General features: G+C 57.1%; 1 protein-coding gene across 1 annotated transcript; it reads right to left on the bottom strand.

The window, feature by feature from the left end:
- Window positions 1-1437: 1437 nt before the first annotated feature.
- ROBO3 (roundabout guidance receptor 3) lies at window positions 1438-13208 on the bottom strand. The gene is made up of 21 exons (XM_072918142.1): window positions 13035-13208; window positions 8968-9294; window positions 8151-8308; window positions 7498-7618; window positions 7285-7423; window positions 6568-6695; window positions 6363-6487; window positions 5768-5939; window positions 5472-5677; window positions 4547-4628; window positions 4294-4462; window positions 4041-4207; window positions 3737-3861; window positions 3438-3657; window positions 3245-3357; window positions 2963-3134; window positions 2654-2839; window positions 2473-2576; window positions 2266-2395; window positions 1872-2024; window positions 1438-1716 (listed from the first exon to the last, which is right to left on the bottom strand). Exons 1-21 carry the CDS (start codon window positions 13180-13182, stop codon window positions 1565-1567), a joined length of 3297 nt encoding a protein of 1098 aa, XP_072774243.1. The 5' UTR covers window positions 13183-13208; the 3' UTR covers window positions 1438-1564.
- Window positions 13209-19416: the final 6208 nt, after the last annotated feature.

Below are 19416 nucleotides of genomic sequence, written 5' to 3'. Positions count from 1 at the left end.
GGTGCTGACACCGTGCGGGGGTCTCCTGGCAAAGAGGGGGTGGAGTGAAGCCAGGGTGGGGGGAGTGGCACGGGGGCTCAGTGGCCACCACAGTGCGGGCACAAGCACTCTAGAGCTATGCCAGATCTGTGGCGTTGTCACAGCTGGGTGGCAATGGTGTAGGTGGGCTTGAAGCATCACAGCTAGGTAGAAGTGCCACAGCTGGATCACAGCTGGGGTGGCAAGGGGGAGCTGGATTAGTGCTAGGGTGGAGTACCACAGCCTGGCAGGGTTGTGACAGCATGACTGGCCTGCAATGGCACATCTGGAGCACAGCTGGATAGAGGCTGGCCAGCTGGATTACAGCCACACAGCTAGATTGCAGTGGCACAGCTGGATCACCACACATCTGGATTGCAAGCACACTAGCAGATTGCAGCTGCACAGCTAAATCATGACACACCTAGACCGTAGCACAGCTGGATTGAAACCATGCAGCTTGGCTGCAGCTGCACAGCTGGGTCATAGCACAGCTGGACTGCAACCATGGCGTTGGATTGCAGCTGCACAGGTGTAGTGCAGTGACATGCCAGCATTGTGATGGCACAGACGGATCGTGGCAGAGCTGGGTGACAGCAGCACAGCTGGGTGATGATGGCCCACCTGTCTCGTGGTGGTGCAGCTGTGTTGCAATGCCCCAGTCACCCACAATGTCATGGATGTGTCATGAGAGCATGGCCAGAGCACAGCTGGAGAGCAGGGGTGGATGGTGACACCATGAATGGATCACAAAGAGACACCTGGACCATGGTAGGACATCCAGACTCCACTGGGGCATCCAAACCCCAATGGCATGGTCAGGTGGCACAGTGGGACCAGATCATGACAGAGTGGTTGGACTGGGATGGGACATCCAGAGCCTGGTCCAGAGTCCAGTGGTAAGGTCAGACTGTGGTGGAACACTGGAACTGGATCATGTGAACATGACTGGGCACGACATCCAGACCTCAGTGGGACACCTCTGCGGCGTATCTGGCCCTCAGCGGCATGGCTGGGCTATGACAGCATGGCAGAGCAAATGGTGACAAAATGGCTGGACTGTGGTGGAACATCTGGACCATGGTAAGGTATCTTGACCCCAACAGAACATCTGGACCCCAATGAGACACCTGGACCCTCATGACACAGTTGGACCTTGATGGCATGGCAGGACTGGGTAGTGGTGACATGGCTGGATCGCAATGGAACACCCAGGCCATGGTGGGACATCTGGAGCTGGATGGGACATCTGGACCCCAAAGGGACATCCAGACCCCAATGGCACGGCCATAGCAAGCAAGGCCCATCTCCTACCGGGGCAGGAGGGAGCTATCGAAGTCGCGGAGGCGAGGGATGTCCTCCGTGGTGCGGGGTGATGGCGTCAGCGTGGCGGTGGAACGGCAGCCAGAGGAGGTGGTGGGTGAGGATGCAGCAGTGGCACAGGGGATGTCCTCACCAGGGTACCACACCTCCATCCCCAACCTGCAGGGTGGAGACCACAGGGTAGCTACTGGGGGCAGCACGCCCAGCCCCCAAGCCCCCACACTCACCCTCCGGCTGCCTCTTCCTCTTCATCCTCTTCTTCCTCCTCCTTCTCCTCCTCCTGGGCACACTGGCTGAGCTCACTGGCTGAGGGCGGCGGGGGCAGCAGCTCTGTCCAGCTCACCACCGGCGGTTTCACTGCTTGCCCCAGTTTTGCTCTGGCCCCTGTGCCAAGGAGGGATGCTGGGGGGGCTGTGGGGAGGGCACCGCACCACGAGCACCCACGTGTGCCCCCACCCCTGCGACCACCCTACCGTGCTCAGCCCGGCCACGGGGCACCTGGGAGGCTGCAGCATCCATTGGCTGGGAACCGCCCCCGGGGTAGGAGGTCCCGTACTGTGAGAAGGGACGGGGGAATGTGCAGATCTCCTCACTGTCATCCGCGATGCTGCTGTAAACCGGCCCCTCGCCAGCCCCCACTCCAAACTGTTCTGTCTGGGCGATGTAACGGGTGATGCCAGCATCTGCAGAGGGTGACCAGCAGCATCAGGGCTGCTCATGACCCCCTAAAGAGCCACCCAGCCCCATCAGGGCTGCTCGTGACCCCCTCAAAAGCCACCCAGCCTCATCAGAGCAGATCGTGACCCCCTCAAGAGCCACCCAGCATCATCAGGGCTGCTCGTGACCACCTCAAGAGCCACCCAGCCTCATCAGGGCTGCTTGTGACCCTCTCAAGAGCCACCCAGCCCCACGCTGACCCCTCACCATTGTAGTATCTCTCAGTGCTCCCCAAACAACCGGCAGAACTGGCTGTGCTGCCACCACGCCACGCGTCCACCAGCCACGGGTAACCCCCGCCGGCAGCTGCCCTGCAAGGGGATGGGATGAAGGAATGCTGGTGGCCAGCCCTGGGGCTCCTGGGGAGGGCAGGGGGTGCTGGGGGGGCTACCTGGGGTTGCTGCGCACTGGAGCTGGGAAGCTGACTGTGGAAAGAGATGGGGGTGAGGGCAGCGAGAGGCCGTACTGGGACCCCGCAGCACTTACGGGCTTACCGGTGGGTGTGTAGGCAAAGGATGCTGTAAAGAGAGGGACGGTGGGTGGCTGATGGGTGAGGGTGAGGGGTGAGGGATCCCAGGAGTAGCACCCCCTGTACCGGTGAAGTGGCTGAGCTCCTTCTTCCTCCGGCGGCGGCTGTAGAGCCAAGCAGCAAAGGCAGCGAGGATGACCCAGCAAGCGCCACCAACGCCGGCAATGAACGCTGGCTGCCTGGCTACCTCTGCCAAATGCTCAGTCAGGCTGCTCCCACCTGCTGGCCCCACATCCTGCTCCACCAGCGGGGCTGCAAGTGACAGAGGAAAGAGGGACACACCGGCGAGGTGCCAAGGAGCCATCCCCAGCACCGCAGTGGGTGACCCCATAATGTCCCACCCATGGGTGCCAGTTGTAACAGTGAGGGACTCACCGATGTGGATGGGGACGGGGGCACTGCGGGCACCCACACCAGCACTGGTGGCAGCAGCAACTTCAGCACGGTAGGAGACCCCGGGGACAAGTCCCTGCAACACTGTCGCCAGCACTGTCCCCTCCACGCTCTGGTTGATGTGGAAGCGGCTCTCATTGCCCAAGCACCAAATCTGGTGGGAACCAGGAGGAAAAGATGGGGAACACCCATAAGGACGCCATGACACGGTGTCACGAGTGGACAGAGTGGAGCTGCCACATCCCCGCTGCTGTCCACGCTTACCCGGTAATCACGGATGACCCCATTCTGCTCTGCCAGAGGTGGGGGCTGCCACGAGATGCGGACACTGGTACCATTCCCAGCCACGCTGACAGCTCGTGGTGGGGCACTGGGGGCTGCCGGTGGAGGACACGTGGGGTATCACCTCCAGGTTGTCTCCAGGGACCCACAGTACCCCCTCCATCCCCGCACTCACCCGCTTCAGGGGTGCGCAGAGCTCGCACAGCGCTGTCGGGACCGTGGAGGTGATGAAAATAGGGTCGGACCTTGACCTCGTAGTCCTGGCCCCGGCGCAGCTCGGTGAGCAGGGCCCCCCGCTCCCCTGGAGCCCACACCGTCCGGGCCTCCTCCCAGCGCCCACCACGCTGCCGGTACAGCACCCGGTAGCCCTGAAGGAAGGGTGCCTGGTGCTCCACCTGAGGACCCGAGGGAAGGTGGGATGGGGGCATGATCAACACTGGGAGCCCTGTGCTGGTCGGGAGGCTCAGCACTCACGGTCCAGGAGAGGTGGACAGTGCCCAGGGGCAGCACCACAGGTTCCTTCAGGTGCACAGCCACTTGTGCCAGCTCCTGCTGCACCTGCTCAGGATCCAGCCCTTGCTGCGTGGGGTTGGTGTCTGCTGGAAACAGGAGAGGGGGGAAGGTCCATGCACATCTCCACTGGCGTCACCAAGTGAAGGAGCCGTGGTGACAGAACATACCCATGGTGACTCCACTGGAATCACTGGGCAAGGATGGACCCAAAGATTTTGGGTGCACCATTGGTGTCACCAAGTGGAGATGGACCCATGGGTCTCACCTTGGGTGCGCACAGGCTCCGAGACGCCGCTGGGGTCGCTGAGCCCGTGGGCATTGACCGCCCGCACCAAGAACAGGTAGACAGTGTCAGGGACAAGGCCGGTCACGGTGTGGGTCTCACTCTCCACATCAGATGCCACTGTCTGCCATGGGCCACCCACTGCCTGGCTGCCAGGGGACAGGGGTGACCCGTGACAGGGTGGTACCGGGCCACCACATCATCCCTGCAGCCAGAGAAGAGGCTTGTGTGATACCTGAAAGCCTCCACTATGTAAGAGGTGACATCGGTTGCACTGCTGTCCTCGTTCCCTTTCCAGCTCAAGGTGACACTGCTTTCGGTAACGTTGGTGACCACAGGGGTGGAGGGTGGCCCAGGGAGGAGATCAGGTGCAGGGGAAGACAGAGAGAGGTCGGATTCACCACCTGCAGGGAGATGCATGGAGCTCTGGGGTGGCTTTGTTCCCAGTGCCACGGTGTCCCTGCTGCAGTGAGATCTCCATGACCCACCTTGTACCTCCAAGGAGATGCCCCAGTGCGTCTCACCCGCTGGGCTGGTGGCCACACACTTGTAGAGCCCGGAGTCTCTCACCTGCAGGGGGAAGAGCTCCTGCCCCATCACCCTGAGCACCCATCACCTCAGCACCCACCACCCTGAGCACCCACTACGCTTTGTACCCACCACAGTGAGCACCCACCATGCTTTGTACCCACCACCACAAGCACTCACCACACTTGGTACCCACCACCCTGAGTACCCACCACGTTTTGTACCCACCACTCTGAACACCCACCATGCTTTGTACCCATCATCCTGAGCACCCACCACGTTTTGTACCCACCACTCTGAACACCCACCATGCTTTGTACCCACCACCCTGAGCACTCACCACACTTTGTACCCACTACCCTGAGCACCCACTACACTTTGTACCCACCACCCTGAGCACCCACCATGCTCTGTACCCACCACCCTGAGCACCCACCACGTTTTGTACCCACCACCCTGAGCACCCACCATGCTTTGTACCCACCACCCTGAGTACCCACTACACTTTGTACCCACCACCATAAGCACTCACCACGCTCTGTACCCACCACCCTGAGCACCCACTATGCTTTGTACCCATCATCCTGAGCACCCACCACGCTTTGTACCCACCACCATAAGCACTCAACACACTTTGTACCCACCACCATGAGCACCCACCACACTTTGTACCCACCACCTTGAGCACCCACCACACTTTGTACCCACCACCATAAGGACTCACCACACTTTGTACCCACCACCCTGAGCACCCACCATGCTTTGTACCCATCATCCTGAGCCCCAGCACTGCTTGCACCCACCACTATGAGCATCCATCTCCCATCCCACCTCCACCTCCCTCGCTGCAGTACCCCCAGGGTGCCCCTGCCGGGGCCGGCTCACCCGGAGGCCGCTGATCTGCAGGGTGCCGTTCTCCAGCAGGCTGGCACGGGGCTGGACACCTACCAGGGCACTGCCATCCTTCAGCCACTCGACGCTGCCTGGGGGCTCATGGGCCCCACAAGGCAGCTGCACTGTGGCCCCCACTGGCAGCACTGTCCGGTTAGCGGGAAGCAGGCTGAGCACCGGCGGCTGGAATCCGGTGGGTGCTACAGGGAGAAAATTGGGAATTACTGATTAGTGGGGTGGGTGTCACTCATACACTGGGTGTGCCAGCTCTTCACTGGCACTAGACTTACCCCCTGTCACCTCCAGGCCGGCCCTGGCCAGGACACTGCCGGCCACGCTGATGGCCTGGCACAGGTAGTGGCCAGCATCTCCAGGCTGGACGTTGACAATGGTCAAAGCACCGCTGGGGCTCACCCAAACACGGCCAGAAGGGATCGGGGGCTGGCCCGGGAACAGCAGGGTCTGAGGGGGAGGGGGATTTGTGGGGGATGAGGGATGAGAAACAGGCGATGAGATTAGGTCAGGGTTAGGGGTGAGAATGGGAATGAGATTGGGGAAATGATGGATGGGATGGGATGGGATGGGATGGGATGGGATGGGATGGGATGGGATGGGATGGGATGGGATGGGATGGGATGGGATGGGATGGGATGGGATGGGGTATGGTGGGAACTGTGATGGAATGGGGACAGGGATGTAATAGGGACTGTGATGGGATGGTGATGAGGACAGGAAGGGATGAGGATTGTTACTGGTGTGAAATTGAGATTAGGATGGAGTGGGAATTGAGATAGGGATTATGATGGAATGGAAATGGAGATGGGATTGGGATGAGGATGGGGCTATGATTGGGTGTGAGGTCAAGGAGGAGGGAAGAAGACAGACCTGACTCCCCTCCTTCTGCCAGAAGACAGCGGGTGGTGGGTTGCCCTTGCTCTGGCACTGGAAAGTCACGCTCTGGCCAGGGGTGATAGCTTGGTCTTGGGGCCCGGTGACAAGCTGGGGGGGCACTGCAGCAGCGTGGGGAGAGACAAGGGCTTGTCTGAGCACTCCACCAGCACCCAAGGGTGCTCCCCAGGGCCCCCCTTACCATGCACAGTGAGGGTGCCCGATGCCTCCGACCTGCCCACGCTGTTATCAGCCACGCAGGTGTAGGTGCCCTCATCCTCCACCTGCAGCCGGCTGATCCGCAGGGTGTTGTCTGGCAGCACCTCCCACCTGGGGAACCCCACCAGGCTGTGGCACCAGCAGCACGCTGGGGCACCAGGAGGGGTAAGGTGCCATGGGGTGGGGAGGCAGTGAGGATGCAGGATGTGATGGGAATGTGGGATGTGATGGGGATGTGGGATGTGATGGGTACAGTGGAAATCTGGGATGCAGGAAAAGGGGAGATGTGATGGGGATGGGAAATGTGGTGGAGGTGTGGAATGTGATGGGGATGTGGGATGTGATGGGGATGTGGGATGCAACGGGGATGTGGGTTGAGGTGAGGATATGGGATTTGATTGGAATTTGGGATGCGATAAGTGTGGGATGCAAAGATGTGGGCTGCAATGAGGATTTGAGAGCACAGGGGGATGTGGAGTGTGATGGAGATGGGACACAATGGGAATGTGGAACGCAGTAGGGACACAGGAAGTGCTGAGGATGGAGGAGGCGCCAGGGTTATGGGCTGCAATTATTGATGCCCTGAGGATGCCAGGTGCTCCAAGCACACCAGGCTGGCACACACTGATGTGCCCAGCTGCGCCCCAGAACCCTGGCTGGCCTTGGTGTCCCTGAGCCACCCCCCTCACCCTCTACTCACCTTCCCAGTGGCATTTCACCCTCCTCCTTGCGCCAGCGCACCGCCGGCTGCGGATCCCCCGCCACCTCGCAGGCAAACTGCGCCGTCCCCTCCACCAGCACCACCTGGCTGTGGGGCCTCTTGCCAAACGCTGGGCGCTCTGCGGGGTGACTGTCAGTCCCACCAGGATAGCACCCACCTCCCTGACACCCCAAAAATGTAATCCCCACGCACCAAAGACCACCAGCTCGGCCGGCTCGCTGTCCCTCTCCCCCACCACGTTGGTGGCCACGCAGACATAGACACCAGCGTCGCTCTTGTGAGTACTGGCCACCATCAGCTTCCCACCACGGATCTGCAGGAAGAACAGCTCATCCCACATCCTATCACATCCCCATCGCATCCCACATCCCCTCGGCATCCTACCCCCATTGCATCCCATGTCTCTATGACATCCCACATCCTCATTGCATAAACACACACATCTCCCATTCTCATCAAATTCTGCATCACTGCATCTCAAATTCCCACCACATCCCAAATCTTCATTGCATCTCCCATCCTGACTGCATCCTGCATGCCCACCACATCCTGTATCCTCATTGCATCTCATATCCCCACCACATCCCAAATCCTCATTGCATCTCACAACTGCACCCACACTGTCACCACATCCCCTGTTTCCATTGCATCCCAACTTTCTGATGCATCCCATATCCCCATCTCATCCCATATCCATCACCTCACACAACTCTCTGCTGCACCCCACCTCACCACCACATTCCAGACCCTCAGTGCATCCCGCATCCATGCCACACCCCACATCCCCAGCACATCCTGTATCCCAATAAAATTCCCCATCCCAGCCCAGTCCTGGCCCCTCTCACCGTCAGGCGCTCATCCTTGTCGCTGACCCGGACTCCGTTTTTCTTCCAGGAGACGCTGGGCTCGGGGTGCCCGCGGGGCGGGACACACTCCAGCACCGCCGGTTCTCCTGCCGCCACCACCACGTCCCCCGGGGGCTGTCGGAACTCGTCCCGCAGCACTGCGGGGACACAGCGGCCTCAGCTGCCCAGCCTGAGCCCCCGGCTCTGCATTGGCTTCAGCAGATTTTCATTTATCTTCATTGATTTTACTTGATTTTCAAATGTCTTCAAATATTTTCATTTGATCTCATTTATTTTAATGTAATTCCAATTATATTCACCTCTTTTAATTTCTTTTACCATGTTTTCATTTATTTTCACTCCTTTGTGGTAATTTTCATTTATTTCCAATTTTTTTCAGTTTTTTCGTTATTTCTCTTCACTAACTTGCACTTATTTTATTTTTTCATTTATTTTCACTTACTTTCAGTTATTTCCACTTTCTTTAATTCCTCTTTTCCCCATGTTTTACATTATGTTATTTACATTAATTTTCACTTACTTCCTTACTTCTATTTCCATTAATTTTCACTTAGCTTCTTTTTTCACTTGTTTTCACTTCGTTCATTAATTTCCAATCTTTTTCATTTCTTTGAATTTATTTTCATTTCTTTTCACTTTATTTATAATTATTTTCCTCTTATTTTCATTTATTTTCCCCTCTTGGGTATGTGAAAGCCTCTCATCCCACAGCTACAAGAGCAGGCTGGGCTTAGGGGTGATACCAGAACCCCAAATTTCCCCCTGTTCAAATCCCCCCAACCCTCTCAGGACTCACCAGCCACCTCCAGGGAAGCGTTCCGGCTGGTGGCTTCCCCCAGGTAATTCCTGGCCACGCAGACATACACCCCCTCGTCGGGCTTTCCCCGCCGCCCGTGCAGGATGCGGAGGAAGAAGAGGGACCCCCCCGGCAGGAGGGTGCGGTGGGATCGGGGGTCCTCCCGGTCCGTCTCCACCTTCTCACCGTCCTTGTACCACTCCACCAGCGGGGCCGGGCGCCCCTCGGCCTTGCAGCTCAGCGTGGCCGGCTCCCCCTTGGAGACCAGCACATCCGTGGGGTGCTCCACGATGCGGGGAGCGCTGTCCTCCAGCTCGGCGTGGGATCCTGCAGGAGGAGCAGGAGGGTAGGGATGGGTTTGGGGGGCTGAGCACTCGTGGTTTGTGTGGTGCTTTCCTGGCTCCAGACCCCGCTTGGCTTGGAAGGCAGGAGGTGAGGGATGAATGTGGCCAGGTCCCAGCACAGCACATCCCAGGGTGGGCGCTGTGGGAAGGCAGCAGGATCACAGAATCACAGAATTCACACAATCACAGAATTCACAGGATCACAGAATCACAGAATTCACAGAATCACAGGTTGGAAGAGACCTTCAAAATCATCAAATCCAACCCAGCCCCACACCTCAACCAAACCCTGGCACCCAGTGCCACATCCAGGCTTGTTTTAAACACACCCAGGGATGGTGACTCCACCACCTCCCCGGGCAGAACATTCCAGAACTTTATCACCTTTCTGTAAAAAACTTCTTCCTAATATCAACCTAAATTTCCCTTGGTGCAGCTAAAGATTGAATCAGGAAGGTGTCAGGCAAGGCCAGTGGGACAAAGCAACTTCGCTCCCAGTAATGGCCTTTTGCACCCTGAAGAAACAGGGCTGGGGCTAAATTCTCCCCAAACTCGGATTTTTCCATCAGCTGCAAGTTCGGACTTTCTCTAGCAGAGCTGCTCATTCTGGGCTGCAGAAAATGCTTAAATTTTAAGTTTTAAAAAGCCCCATATCAGGGTTGTGGGGCTGATACACCAAAAAAACCACAACCCTGCTAGGACATGGGAATTAATAGATGGTCGTTAATGCCAGCATAATTAATGCTCATTAATGCTGGGGCCAGCTGGGCTGAACTGCTTGTGTCCCCAACACCACCTGGGGTGTCTCGGTAGTTCGGTCCCCAAGTGTCACTGCTGGCCCAGTGGCACAGGCACTCACCACTGCATGCCCAGGCACATGTGTGCACACAGGTGTGGGTCTGCATGCATCCACACACGCACAGACACACGTGCAGCCGTGCACAGACACACGTGCAGCCGTGCACTGTGTGTGTTTGCACACAAGTGCATACATGCACATGTGGACAGCCATGCAGGTGTGCACACACAGAGGCACTCACAGGTATCTGTGCACACATAGCTGCACATGTGCATAACACACACGTGCACATGTAGATGCATGTGCATGTGCAGGCAGTCATGCAGGGGTATGCACACACACACATGCAGCCACACACGTTTGCACACACACATATGCACACATGTGCCTTCAGGCAGGGGTGTGCATGCCCTGACATGCACAGGTGTATTCACATGTGTGTGCATTCATGCAGGGTGTACATGCACACACACACACCCCTGCACATATGCATGTATTCAAATTGGGGGTGTCCTTACACACACATACACGTGTGTTCAGACATGCAGAGGTGCATGCACACACCTGCACATTGTATAGACATGTAAACACCTGCACAACGTACAGACATGCACATGCATGCACGCATGCACACTGCCCATAAATGCAGACATGTACACATATGCACATTGCACATGCATGCGCACATGCATACATGCACACATGCCATGGCTTAGTTGAGGTGTTAGGGCATGGGTTGGACTCGATGATCTTTAAGGTCTCTTCCAACCCATAATTCTGTGAATATGCACACTGCACATACATGCACACATGCACACACATGCACACTGCACACACATGCACATGCATGCAGACCCAAGCACACTGCCCATAAATGCACACATGCACACATATGCACACTGCACATACATGTACACACATGCACACTGTACACACATGCGATTGCATACACTCACAAGCACACTGCCCATAAATGCACACATGAACACACATGCACACTGCACATACATTCACACACATGCACACTGCACACACATGCACACACATGCACACACATGCACATGCATACACACACAAGCACACTGCCCATAAATGCACACATGCACACACATGCACACTGCACACACACGTACACACATGCACACTGCACACACATGTACACACATGCACACTGCATACACATGCACATGCATGCACACACAAGCACACTGCCCAGAAATGCACCCATGCACACACATGCACACTGCACATACATGTACACACATGCACACTGTACACACATGCGATTGCATACACTCACAAGCACACTGCCCATAAATGCACACATGCACACACATGCACACCGCACATACATTCACACACATGCACACTGCACATACATTCACACACATGCACACTGCACATGCATGCACACACATGCACACTGCACACACATGCACATGCATGCACACACAAGCACACTGCCCAGAAATGCACACATGCACACACATACACACATGCACACTGCACACACATGTACACACATGCACACTGCACACACATGCACACACATGCACACTGCACACACATGTACACACATGCACACACACGTACACACATGCACACATGCACATGCATACACACACAAGCACACTGCCCAGATATGCACACTGTACACACATGCACATGCATGCACACACAAGCACACTGCCCACACACGCACCCACACCCCACACCTGTTTCCCCCTCGCACACGCCCTTCCCCTGCTCCCCACACCCGGGGGCAGCATGTGGGCATCAGAACCTGCACCCTGGGGTGCCCGCGGTGTTGCCAGGGGGATGGGACGTGGCTGCCATGGGGATGGAGGGAACGCTGCAGGGCTCTGGGTGCCCCGGGGGGACAGCAGGGACCGAGGGGCCGCAGCTGGGCCTGGGGACTAATTGGGACAAGCAGGGGGTCAGGGCAGGCCCCTTCCTGTGCCCGGCTGGCTGTGAGCTTTGGGGACACCCCCGCCCCTCACCAGCCCCCCAGGGCCAGCTGGAGGGGGACAGACTGAAAAAGAGCAGAGAAGCTCAAAATGGATTAAAAATCCAGGCAGACACCCTCTGCCTCACCCCTCCTGCACCCCCACTCTGTCCCAGCCAGGGGTCATGGGGCTGGTTTGGGGACAGGGGGAGAATTAGGGCACACGGAGCTGGCTGGAGGACGTGGGATGGTTTAAGAATGTAAAGATAGTTTGGGAACACGGAGTCAGTTCCAGTTAGTAGTCTGGGGATTAGCCTGGGGAGACACAGGACTGGTTTGGAGACACAGGGTCTCTCCTAATTTTGTCTGGGAGTTGGTTTAGGCACACAGGGATGGTTCTGGGACAAGGGGCTGGTCCTGGTTTGAAAACTGGTGATGGATGTGGGGACATGAAGACTGTTTGAGGACACTGGGTTGCCCCTGGTTTGGGGTTTGGGGACTGGTCTGGGGACATGGGGACAATTTGGGGATGCCATGTCTGTCCCAGCTCAGGGTGTGGCAGTTGATGCAGGAGCACAGGATGGTTTGGGAACAGGGAGCTGCTTGCAGTTCAGGATTTGGGAACACAGGACTGGTTTGGGAACACCAGGACAGTTCTGCCTTGGGGAGAGTGGGCTGATCTCGGTTTGGGGTCGTGGACACGATCTAAGGACATCGCATCACTCCCAGGAGTTGGTCTGGGAACAGGGAGCTGGTCCAGAATGGGGACACGGGGCTGGTGTGGGGACACTGGATCAGTTCCAGAGTTGAGACATGGGGCAGGTCCCGGTTTGGGGACAAGGGGACAGGTTGGGAATGCAGTGTCGGTGCTGGTGGGGTCCCAGCTGGGGCTGGGGTCTGTGGGCTATTTCCAGCATCCCGGCTGGAGCAGGAGCAGGCAGTCCGGGACAGGGGGACAGAAGGACCGGGGAGCACGTACCGTTACCGGGGACGAGATCGGGCAGGTGGAGCGCGGCGATGGAGCTGTTGATGCCGAGCAGGAGCGAGGAGGAGTTGGAGCCTTCGGCTCCCAGCGAGTCGGCGAACAGGTTCATCTGCAGCAGCGTCTTCAGCAGGTACCGCAGCATCCTGCCTCGGCTCGGCTCGGCTCGGCTGGGCTGAGATCGGCTTGGCTTGGCTCGGCTCGGCTGAGATCGGCTTGGCTCGGCTCTGCACGACACTGCTCGGCACGGCAAAGACCGGCTCAGCTCAGCACGATCGTGCTGAGCCCGGTCCGACTCAGCCCGGTCCGACTCAGCCCGGTCCGACTCAGCTCGGTTCGGCTCTGCTCGACTCAGTTCAGCCCGATCCGGCTCAGTTCAGCCCAATCCGGCTGAGCCCGGTCCAAATCAGCTCGGTTCGGCTCTGCTCGGCTCAGTTCAGCCCGGTCCGGCTCAGCCCGGTCCGACTCAGCCCGGTCCAACTCAGCTCAGTCCGGCTCAGCTCAGCTGGGCTCGGCTCAGTTCAGCCCAGTCCGGTCCGGTTCAGCCCAGTCCGGCTTAGCCGGGCTCCACTCGGTTCAGTTCAGCGCGGCTCAGCTCAGCCCGGCTCAGCTCAGCTCGGCTCGGCTCAGCACAGCCCGACTCAGCCCAGCTCAGCCCGGCTCAGCTCACCTCGGCTCAGCACAGCCCGGTTCAGCTCAGCTCGGCTCGGCTCAGCCCAGTCCGGCTCAGCCCGGCTCAGCTCGGCTCAGCTCAGCTCAGTTCAGCTCGGCTCGGCTCGGCTCAGCCTGCGGACCGCCCCCGGGTAGGGGACGGGCCGGGGCGGTGCTGGGGCGGGGTGAGGGGGTGTCCCCGTGTCCCCTCCCGTCCCTAAGGAGCGCGATGGGGACAAGGCGGGGATGTCCCGTATGGGGTGGGGGCTCCACGGAGCAGTGGAACTGGGATGATTTTTGAAGGGACAGAGGAAAAGCGGGGGGCGCTGGGGGGGAGGAGGAGGACGCAGCAGCTCCTTGGCTTCACCCCAAATTAGTGACACCACACGGGGCTGCTGTCACCCCCCACTCGGGACTCAGTGGACCCTGAAAGGCAGCACCGCCCCGCACCCCATGGGGAAATGGGCTGTTGGAGTGAGTAAAACACCCCAACACCGGGTGTGCTGGTAGGGGTAGGGACACTTTGGGGGTGCTGGGACCACCAGTGGCCTTGAATTTGTGGGGTCAGGGGGAAAACACGAAGAAATCAGCACACGGTGCCATTGAATCCGTAAGTAGCAATTGGCCATTTAATTATTGTGCTGGGGCTGATGTGGAAAGTAATGAGCCTCCTTCAGCGAGCACCGGGGGGTGGGGTGGGGGAATTCATTAGCAAGGTTCATTATTGGGGGGAGGGGCTCCTGGGGGCACCTCGTTAAGGGATTTTTTTACAGTGGCACTCGGAATAGGGTAAAAGTGGGGAAAAGGGGAAGTCGGGAGTGTGGGGAAGCTGGAGGGGGCTCAGGGAAAAAGGGGAGGTGGGGAGAAGGGGCAGGATTGGGGGCACATGAATCTGGGTGTGCACATCTGGGACATGGGGAGGGAGAAGGGGCCTCACATCTGCATGCACAGCAGCAGTGCAAGTGTGCCCACATGTGTTTGCACATCTAGGTCCCCAAGGGCATTCACATCTGGAGGACACTTGGGGCACAGCTGGGGAGGGGGAAGGCTTTTCCACACACATCTGGGGCACCAAGGACCTCCAAGGCGTTCACATCTGGGAGGGTTGGGTGGTGTGGGGAATGCAGCTGCCTTCAGACCAACAGCTGGAGAGTCCCTGAGGTCACAGCTGGGCACACAGCTGAAGGCACAGGGATGCTCAAGCACACCTGCAGAACCAGGTGGTTTCCTTTTAGGCACATCTGGAGGCACAAGATGAGTGCACATCTGGAGTTTGCACATCTGGAGAGCTTGCCCAGGCTGCTTTCCCACACCCAGAGCTGTGCTGAGGCTGCAGACGGGTGCACATCTGACCCACTCAGCCTCAGCAGCATCCTCTGGACTCTCCATATCACACCGAATCTGCCAGGTGTCCGGTGGGCAATGCATTATTCATCTGTCCCTTGGAGCCAGGCACAGAGAAAGTAAATAAATATTAATTTAGTAGGAGCACAAAGCTTTTCCTCTTCTCCTGCTGGCAATGTGGCAGCACAGGGATTTCTCAGTAGGATCAGAAAAAAAAAAAAAAAGTATCCACAAAATAAGAGTTTTATCCAGCTATTACCTGAATAATTCTCTGGGATGGGAATTGATGGCAATGCTGGAATATCTAAAGCTGCTATGTTTCCCCACCTTCTCCTTTTGGGTCCCTCTGAAAAGCTGACCAGAGGAATGGGACATCTCCAAAACAGAACTACAGGATGGAAAAGGTTCTTAATCCGTGGAAAACCCTTGGGCCCCTTTTCATGGAGTCCCTGAAAATGTGAGAATTTTTAATGGGAATCCTGGAGGTTTTGGGAGCTGCAGGGATTAAAGCACCTCTGTATTAATCCCACTCTGAGGCCTGAAGCTGCAGTGAGGGGCTCCCAGGGGTGACACACGCACATCCAGCACCTCCTCTGAGAGAGATGGTGATGGGCAATGGAGACAAAGGAGCCGCCTCATCCCGATGGATAATCCCCTCAGATTCATCCCCTTAATCAGCTGCACAAACAGCGAGTGCAGGGGCATCGCCTCCTTGTTAGCAGATTTATTCTCACTGCCACGGCGTTTAATTGCTGCTTGATTTGGCGATTAGCGACTGTTTGCCCAGGCTTTACCCAAATCACCCTCCTCAAAGTTTTTAGATGGGGGAGGTTTCCTCCATACTTTATTATCCTCATTATTCCACGTTGGTTTTGCTGCTTTCTTATTCCTCCTGTTTTTCCCCAGCAGCATCGGGAAGCTGGGGGGAGGGATGGGGGAAACTGAGGCACGAAGTTTGGCCATAATGAGGAGCGACAAGATATTTGTCTGGGCAAATGAGCGGCTGGGTCCCCCCTCCCCGCTGCCAGGGGGAATCCCATTGTGTTATTAACATTCCCCTCGGGAGCCCCCCACCCCAAACCAGGCGCTTGGCAGGGAAATGCGGCTTTTTGAATATTTATAGAGGTTGTGGCAGCACTTGGGGTGAGGAGAAGGGAAAGGGATGAAGGGGCTGCTGAGGTGGGAGGGGGAGAAAAGCAATGCTGAGGACTGGGGGTAGTGGGGGTGGAGGGGATGGAGCTGGAATCCTTTAGGAATGACACTAGGTCAGGGTAGGGAATGACACTGGGATGCACTAAGGGATGGCACTGGGACGCATTAAGGGATGGCACTGGGATGCTGCCAGGAATGACTCTGGGATACTGTCAGGGGTGATGGTGGCATGCTTGAGAGGACAGTGCTGAGATGTTTTAGGAGAACATAGTGTTCTAGATGATGAAAGTAGGATCCTCTGGGCAATGATGATGGATACTTTATGGAGTGACAAGACTGGGATTGTATAAGGGATAAGTGTGATGCTTTAAGGAAAAATGCTGAGATGGTTTAGGGGAGCATATGGGAATGGCTGGGATGCTTTAGGGGATGATACTGGGATGATTTAGAGGATGATGCTCAGATGCTTTAACAAATAATGCTAGGATGTTTTAGGGCATGGAGCTGGAGTGTTTTGGGGAGCATACTGGGATGGTGTGGGAGATGACACTGAGATGGTGGGGGGAATGACACTGGGATGGTGTGGGGGATGACACTGGGATGGTGTAGGGGATGACACTGGGATGGTGTAGGGGATAACGCTGGGATGCTGACATGGTCTAAGGAATGATACTGGGATTTTTTCAGAGAACAGACTGGACTGTTCTAGGGGATGGTGGTGGAATGAATTAAGGAGAGATGCTGGAATATTTTAGGGGACTTTATGGGGCTTCAGGGTGTGATGCTGGGATGTGGTAGGGGAGCAAACTATCATGCTTTAGAAAATGTCACTGGGATGCTTTAGGGCCTGAATCTGGGATGCACGGAGGGGTGCCAGGATGTATTAGGGGTGATATTAGGACACTGTGTAGTAGTGCATGGGAATGCTGCAAGGAATAATGCTGGAATGCTGTAGGGGATGGTGCTGGGATGCTTTAGGGGAATGATCCTGGGAAACTTTAGGGAAGCACACTGGAATGATTTAGAGGATGATGGTGAGAGGCTTTAGGGGACAATGCCAGGGTGTGCGAAGGAATAACGTTGGGATGTGTCAGATGAATGTGCTGGTACGATCTACAGGATGACCCGGGGATGTTGTAGGGGTTGATGCCAGTATATTTTAGGGGATGGTGCCAGGATTTCTTTAGGGGATGATGCTTGGATGCTTTAGGGGATGACTGAGAAGATTTAGGGGAGCGCACTGAAATGCTTTAGGGGATGATGCCAGGGTGTGCAAAGGACAAAGCTGGGATATTGCAGGGAAGTGCGCTGGCATGCTTTAGGGGATGCTGCTGGGATGCTTTCAGTGAGCAGATTGAGATGCTTTAGGGGATGACCCACGGAGCCTCTGTGGAACGGTGTGGGGATGCCTCAGAGGACGGCTGTCAGTCTGTCTGTCCTCACACCTGGCAGGCGCAGGAGGCCGGTGCGCTGAGATCTCCTCGCGGGCATCCCAGCCCGCCTCATTACCAGCAGCTTTGGAAAGCCGGAGCCCATGTGTTCTCGAGACGAGCGGCTTGGGGTATATTAACATCCCATTTCCACCTCTTTAATATAGAGTTTGTCGAGATCATTTATCAGCCGAGCCTCCCTTCCGAGCCGGGGGAAGCCGGGCAGAGCTCGGCAGCTGGGTCCTAGCGAGAGGCGAGGGATGCTCGTCCCCGAAGGAAGCCGAAGCCGGGTTTAACAGGTAGTGGCTCATGTGCGAATCGCTAGTTTGGGACGGCCACATCATTGGGAAAGGCTTTATCAAAGCTGGGCTTAATTGGGTGGAAGGCTTGTTTGCATGGCCGCTAATGGGGGATCAGAGGGCCGGGGACCCAGCGCTGACGGCCTCACAAAGGCAAGCAATTACTTGCTTGTCTGCATTATGTATTAACCCATCTGGGGTCGGGATATTGGCTGTGAAAGGGAGACAAAGAGGGGGGCGTGCCGCTTGCCCCCGCGCCGAATTAGCCCGCCTGGGTCCCCTTTGTGCAGCGGGCAGGGCAGCTGGATGGGGATGCAGGCGCTCAGGATGCTGATGGGCACCGGCGTGCGGCAGCAGGGCGCTGCCTCGCTCGGCATCCCCGCGTCCTTCCCGATATTGCATCGAGCGCCCTTTCTCTCCCTTCATCAGTTTCCCGCCTGCGGCCACATCTCGGGATAATTACAGCTTTCGCTTTAATTAGCCGCCGTCGCCACTAATAAGTTTATACTCCTTTTCAGCAGCGTATTTTGGCGGCGGGAGGTTAATTGCAAGCAGGTCAGTAAATCGCGGAACACACTGCTGTGGGTCTAATGACTTGTCCACTCGGCTTTTTGGCGGACTTTTAAATATACCTATTAAATTGGACGGCTGACTGGAGTGTTGGGGACCGGGGAGGTGATTCCCTACTGCTCCCCCGAACTGCTCGTCCCGCTGTCCGCACATCCCCAGAAGCTGAGAACGGCCACAACTCATTTTGTGGATGAGCCCTGGCTGAGAACAGCCACAACTCATTGCATGGGTGACCCCTGGCTGAGAACACCTAAAAATCTTTGCACAGTTCAGTCTGGGCTGAAAACACACACAATTCGCTGCACGGATAAGCCTTGTCTGAGAACCCTCACAAGTTTTTGCACAGGTGAGTCTCATTTGAGAATGGCCACAACTCATTGCGTGGGTGAACCTGGCTGAGGTCGCCCAGCCGAGAACATCCAGAACATGCAGAACATCCCGCACACGGTGATCTTGGCCGAGAAGTGCCACAGCTCATTGCAGGGCTGAGCTCCTTCCAGGAATGACTGCGGAGGTGCCGTGGGTAATCCGGGCCGGGGACACCCCCTTTCCCCCCGCTCAGCCCTCGCCCCCCACCCCCGTGGCATTAACGCGCGGTCAAATGGCGCTGCCGGCACTCGGAGCTGCATCGCAATCAGCTGCTCTCGGCCGTAATGAGTGTTCAGGCCCTAATTAACCGCCACCCTCATTTGCATCCGCCCCGCCTCCACCCCCGGGTCTCTAATTGTGGTCTGGCCAGCGTTGGGGATGGGGGTCTAGAGCCGCGGGGACACTGGCAGCTGCTGTGGCCGTCTGAGGGGACACCCCTCCGGACACCCCACATGGCGTGGCTGGCGGTGGGTGCAGCCCGCTGGGGACACGCAGCAGAGCTGGCGGTGCAGACATCCCTTTGGGGACACATCAGTGGGGGCACCCCTTTGGGGACACTCCAGG

Source organism: Taeniopygia guttata, chromosome 24, assembly GCF_048771995.1.
Source record: "Taeniopygia guttata chromosome 24, bTaeGut7.mat, whole genome shotgun sequence".
Lineage (NCBI taxonomy): Eukaryota > Metazoa > Chordata > Aves > Passeriformes > Estrildidae > Taeniopygia > Taeniopygia guttata.
The sequence above is the reverse complement of the archived record's forward strand: the minus strand, read 5'-3'. Positions and strand labels throughout refer to the sequence as shown.

Bases quoted from the DNA above. Each gene is read 5' to 3' on its own strand.
- ROBO3 (XM_072918142.1), bottom strand. From the start codon at position 13,182: ATGCTGCGGTACCTGCTGAAGACGCTGCTGCAGATGAACCTGTTCGCC. The intron at 6,488-6,567 runs GTAAGGGGGGCC...ACGCTGCTGCAG, and splicing joins GGGCACCCTCACTGTGCATG to TGCCCCCCCAGCTTGTCACC. The intron at 1,717-1,871 runs GTTCCCAGCCAA...CAGGGGCCAGAG, and splicing joins GACCTCCTACCCCGGGGGCG to CAAAACTGGGGCAAGCAGTG.